Here is a 6146-nt window from a genome sequence, read left to right on the forward strand (position 1 = left end):
CACCCCTCTCCACAGTCTAAACTAGTCACAATTCTTTTCTAGACTGAGACTCCTTTGCAAAGGTTCTATTGTGGAGCTGCCATGCACAGCACAATAATTTGCCATTCTGGGCCTACATTTCGATCCATAAAGGCATGACACCAAGGTGGTCTGGCACCTACTGCCTTTATTAATTGGCTTTGCTTATATTTGGTTACCTTGCCTATTAAGATGTAAATCTATCACAGGGAATGATTGACATAAGTATGTGACCCTCTTAGGCTAGGGCCAGGTGAGTGAGTGGTCAATAAATAGTTGTTACACAAGCAAACTCATTTTCTATGCTATTGTTGCAGTCTCCTGATTGATAGTATACTTATATTGACATGTCTTATTTCTCCACCATACTGAGTTCTTAAAGAGGAGGGAGGGAGGGAGAGAGAGAGAGAAGAGAGAGAGAAGGAGCAAAAATGTAAAATGCCCTCATTGGGAAAAGGGAGAAGCTAATCAAATTGTAAATGGGCCCAATGTGATGTTTTTTCATGTACACATTTGCAAAGCTGTACTAAACAATAAATGGTTCCCAAAGCCCTAAAATTTTGTGCTTTTTAAATAAAATTCTAAAACATAAGTGTTAAGTACATATAAGATTGAGTCATGTAATATGAATCACTTCCGATCTTGACAAGCTTTGTAACTCAATGCCCTTAGATACTTCCTGTAATCAAAGTCCATTTTTTAAATTCACAGGGAGGTAGCATACAATGTTCCACTCATCTTTTCATTTTCTTAATTTGAGATCAGTTTCAATGGCCTGTCTCACGTCAGCTGTCATTTTTGTGATTGGAATGTCACTATACATTACAGTTTTTCTTGAGACAGTTCTCATCTTTGGTTTCAATTTGATTTCATTCCAATCAAATCCTTATGTCTCAGTACAACTGAATTCACTTACAATCCCCTGTTCAAACAGGATTAGAATCACTACTTCCTATTGATGCTGCTGAAGTTGCTGGTACCTTCCAAACCCGTGATACTGCCTGGGAGCCCAGGGGGCCTGTAACTTGTTGCCCAGTGCAACAAGCCTGGAGCAAGTTCAACTGACGTTAGGGCCACGGTGCTTAAACCCCCAGCACTGACTCTGGTGTTGAGGCCACAGTCTCCATCCAATCTCCGCTTGTTCAACACTCTTCTGAACTATAAAAAAATCTTCCTTCATTCCGCATTTATAAAAATGTTGGCTGAACAACTTAATAGGTTGAAGAGTTGGAAAGATGTGATATGTTTGCTTTGTTTTATTTGGTTCTGTTTTTTTCACTCGGGGTTGGGGATTTAGCTCAGCGGCATAAGAGCCTGACTTGCAAGCAGGCAGTCGTGAGTTCGATCCCTGGTACCGATAAAAACGAAAAAGAAAAACAGAAAAAAAAAAATGCCACTGTTTTTTTCACTCTTAGTCCCAAAAGACAAAAAGGTGGTGAGTAGCAGCATGATTTATTCAAGCCATACTCAATTGCCCTTCTTCTGAGACAACTGAGCCTCTTTTTCAGACCCGATTTGCCTGCCCAAGTTTCCCTAGAATGTTTGCTCCCAACAAGATTCTATTTAAAGACCATTGGTAGAGATGATCCACTGCTCTAGAGATGCATCGAACCTCCTTCACTTAGTCACAGTGTGGCCTTGTGTAAACCAATCTCTCATCACTGCATCTTCTAGTAAGGAAACTGACAGCATTCATTTAAATGTGTGTAAAATTTGTAACCTAGTGCCTAGCATACAACGAGTATTCAAATTAAAGAAAGTGGCATATGGTCCCCTTGATAATAGTACAACTAATTCCAGATCACATTCATTGGTGGGGCTGGCCCTACTGAGACCTTGCCTTCCCTAATTGGGAACGACCTCGGCTCTGGCAATTGGGGCTTTCAAGGATAGGTCACAGGATACAGCTCAGCAAGGGGCTAGGAGACCCAGAGCCTGCTGTGAGTCAAGATCTAGAAAGTAGAGCCTTTGGAAGACATTCCAGGGTAGCTTCTAGCCTAAGAATTTTAAATATGAATCACAATATGAAAACAAATATCTGTTCATCCTTTCCTGCTAGACTCAGAACAAACATCCATTTTTTTTTCAGGGATGGGTATGTGTGCTTACCCACATGCACACATTTCAAAGCTAAGGGCCACAATCAGATATGTTTTCTCTTCTACTGTGTATGCCCCAGCTTTTATTATTTTACTTAATGTCCTAGAAGGATTGCCTCACTTGCAAGCTTTTCACTTCTAAAATAGTTCATATGTTTCAGTTTGAAAATGTTTTCTGCCTTTTATAGTTTAGTGTAATTTTTTTTATTATTACTTCATCATGGAGGTGACTTCAGTTTTCTTTTGATGGGTGACGCATTAGTATCCATAGTCTCTACTGTAAAACACCCTGAGTGGAATTTCAGTTGAATGCTGAACTGCTTGTGCTAATTTACAGTATCTGAAAATCTGCAAATCTTAAGTCTGCAGCTCCATTAAGAAAGCCCACCATTCACAGCTTGGAAGCAAGTTGTGATACTGTGCCATTCTTGCCCCTTTTCTCCAGTCTAGTCTTATTTGCTACCAGCCCACTCCTGAATCTATAGTCCAGTCACCTCTTTCCTGAAAATCCCTCTAGTGCATCCTGCTCTTTCCTGCCTTTTGCATGGTCTTTCCTTTGCATACAGTGGCTTCCTTCATTCTCACCTGACGGGCTCCTCTTAAGCCTAAATAGACCAACTCAAGACTTATCCTTCAAAATTCTCCCAGTAGGCCTCCTCAGCCTCCTCAAAGGTTTCCACATCAGTCATTTACACCTCTGTTATTCACCTATCCCTCTGGAAGCTCTTTGAAATTAGGGCAAGCATCCCACTTATGGTCTGTTACATTCCCCAGCATCCATTGCAGTACTGACGCTTGTTTGGTGCATATTAAAAATGTGCAGTGAAAAAAAATCACTGTTTTTGTTTCTTTTTCCTACAGAAACGATGACTATGGATAAGAGGACAGCTTGTGCCAAGGACACAGTAGGACAACCATCTCACAGTGATCTTAAGTAACTTTTTCCATCCAGCGACACCCAGACAACTCCAGCGACCAAATGCTCAGCTGTAACCACAGCAATAACTGGCCCTCATTCCAAATTCGGTTTGGTGAACCTGAATGGTCCAGCCACTTTCCTCAGGGGGCCCAAGGTGATGTGTTATAGGGGGAAACTCATCTCATTGCCAAGAAACAAGATTGGACTGTGGAAGAAAGCAAGTGACGTAGTGAGAGTCCCAAGAGGACCAGGATTCTTAGTGATTCATATAAGGCCCTTGGTAATGGGGACATGGCGCCTGCCCTGGCTGTGGTCATTCTAACATGAAGTTACTTGTTTGAATGCCCTGGAAGGTTAGAACATTTAAAAATATATCCGGGTGCTAAATAGGCAGCAAATCTCAATTCAAATTCCACTACCTTTGAGCTAATGGCTGTCTTCAGAGAATAGTTTCACCCCAAGAAGTGCTACAGCTTCACAAGGAATAACCCCAAGAGAATAATAGGACAAGCAGGCCATTCCCCTGAGAAACTGCAGTGCAAGGAGGGTTAGTTCACAGCAAATTCACTGCCCCCTTCTGTGCACATACAGAGTACCGGTTGACCATGGTTCTTTTCTCTGCTAAAACCAGATTCTGAATTTTGAGATTCTAGAACATCATTATTTTGTAGGTTGCCAGTAGCCACTTCCTTTCAACTGGTGTTATTAGAATTAAATTTACTGTCCATCCCCACTAGAGAGGTTTAACTCTCAATGGAGTATGTATTCTGGAATACCCTTTCCCAAGCACATTTTTCATTGAGGGAAGAGCCCCACAAATAGGTTTAGCATGGTGTCAGATGAGATCACAAAGACCAGACAGGGTCCCTTGAAGGAAAGGCACAGTTTGGGGGCCTTCTTGGCCTATGTGCCTTTTCAGATATTTCCATATGCAACAGCCCAGAGTCTAGGCTCAGGCAGCCACGCACAGAGGTTTTCTTCTCAATGCAGACGTGTCCCTTCCATAGCACTTGGGGAATGGAGATACTACAAAAGTGAAGGTCAAGGGCTCTCCCTGGGTAGCTCATTCATTACTCATTTCCCTCCTGCCAATTTACTGCCAGCTATGCACCTCGTCTTCACTGTTTCTGCCTCCACAAAACTGAAACCAAAGGCTTCAGCATATCCTCAGAGGGCCAGGGGCTGTTTCCTGGTGGTCCCCTCTTTGTCCTATTATGGTACAAGACACCCCCTCCACACATTTACATCTGTATTCCAAGATAACATTTCATACAATTTCTTTACTGTGGAATCCAGAGTTGAATTGTGGTTTACTTTCTTAGAAAGCTCGTTATATTCATTTGAGTTAACATTTTAATATGAGACTGAGTGGAAACAGGATCTTTGGATGTTATCAGAAAGTTGTGGGTGCCACATCTGCCTAGCATAGGAAACTCTACCCTGGTGTTCACTTCAGCAGCACATACACTAAAATTGGAATGATACAGAGAAGATTAGCATGGCCCAAGGATGACACACAAACTCGTGAAGCGTTCCATATTTTTGCACAGGAAAAAAAGAAAAGAAAGAAACTCTACCTTGATGTCAGATCTAAAAAGGGTGGAGGCCTTTTGTTAAGTGAGGCAGTATTATTATATACCAGCTTCATGCATTCCCTGGCCTGTCTAATCATTTCCATCTCTTACTGGCTTTTGACCATGAGGATTCAAAAGGAATCCAAGTTCTGCTTGTGTCTGATGACGTGAGAAAAATTCAGGTTTCTTTACCGAGGTTTCCCTCTGCCTATCCCTCCCATTCAGACATCCTCCACCATAACAGTTTTTAGAACCAAAGCATGAAGGGTTAATGCCAGCAGGATAGTGAGCAGAAAGATTGTCACTAGATCCAGGCAGAAGATCCCAGAAGAATGTCCCCGAACGAACCAGATGGGCCTCGTAGATAGTAGCAGGCAGCCATCCCATTCAACACTGACCTGCCCTTGGCAGTGGGAGCCTGGGTTGAAGGTCCTGAGGCCACTGTGCCTATTGATCCTGTCTCAGGATCTTGCTGCTCATATATGCAGCCTTGGGGTACTAAAGAATATGTTATTGGCTTGTTGGAATGAATACAGCGTGACTCAGTGGAGACAGTTCAGCAAAGAGCACTGTCCATGTAGCAGGCAAGTGGCTTTGTGTTTGGAAAGCTTTAGCTAGCTGTACAGGTGTGGCCAGAGGCTGGTTATAAATGTGAACACCTTCTGCCTATCTGTACCTCTGCCTGTGTTCTCTTGCATTCTGTTTGGTTGCCCTTTAGTTCCTAGTAAATGTTTCTTTTGAAAACTCAAACCTTGTGTCATTGAACTTGGGGGAAGAGAATTCTCCAGTATCTTTTGAAAGACAAAGAAAGACACTAAAGTATCTTGGGAAAAAAACGGAAATGACAATAGAAAGAGAACACCTTAATTTGATCTTAGGAAGAGCCGTTGGGGAGAGCTGGCGCCAAGAAAGAAGAGAGCAGGTGTTCCTCCACCTTCCTGGCACTGATTCTCCTCCATTCACTGCCATCATCTTTGAGATCTGTCCTGGCTGCGTGTTGCTACCAGAACACCTTTCTGGCCTGTAACGTGGGCGGATCTCTCAGGCAGTATAATGTCTAGGAAATATACTGTTATGTGAGGGGTACCAGTCAGAAAAAAGGAGGGAAAAGAAAAGATTTCTACAGTGTGGATGCTTTCAAAACTCTCTTAACAATCCTAACTCCAAGCTATGATTTAGCCTTCAGAAGCCATTCAGAAGTCCCACGAAGAGAAGAAAGTCATTCTTTTACACTTAAGACAGGACGGCCAACAAAAGATAAAGAAAATGGCTTGCTGTTTTTCTTGTTATCTTGTCCTGCAGTGGAAGGTGTTTCTATTGCTGTGTAACAAACCACTGCAAAACATAATTTGTTTTTTTTAAAAAAACATGATGATTTGTATAAAATTTATTAACATACACCAGCCATCCCAGCACTGGGGAGGCTGAGGAAGGATAATCACCGTGAATTCCAGACTGGTATGGGCTGTATAGTAAGTTTCAGGCCCAACTGAACTATGTGGTAAGATCTTACTTTAAAAAAAAAAAAAAAAGAAA

At 42.2% G+C, this 6146-nt stretch overlaps 1 protein-coding gene and 1 pseudogene across 2 annotated transcripts in view; both read left to right on the forward strand.

The window, feature by feature from the left end:
- The window catches only part of Syt9 (synaptotagmin 9), a 187714-nt gene extending 182354 nt beyond the window's left edge, over positions 1–5360 (forward strand). For both annotated transcript variants that reach the window (XR_010049865.1, XM_003462437.5), the window contains exon 7: positions 2979–5360. Coding sequence is in view for 1 of the 2 variants with exons in the window: in XM_003462437.5 (XP_003462485.3) it covers positions 2979–2987 (9 nt within the window). In the remaining variant the exon portion in view is untranslated. The remainder of the gene's footprint in view (positions 1–2978) is intronic.
- LOC111754731 (U6 spliceosomal RNA) lies at positions 4480–4580 on the forward strand (annotated as a pseudogene).
- Positions 5361–6146: the final 786 nt, after the last annotated feature.

The sequence above is a fragment of the Cavia porcellus genome, unplaced genomic scaffold (assembly GCF_034190915.1).
Source record: "Cavia porcellus strain 051 isolate PalLab524CR breed Dunkin Hartley unplaced genomic scaffold, mCavPor4.1 scaffold_9, whole genome shotgun sequence".
Lineage (NCBI taxonomy): Eukaryota > Metazoa > Chordata > Mammalia > Rodentia > Caviidae > Cavia > Cavia porcellus.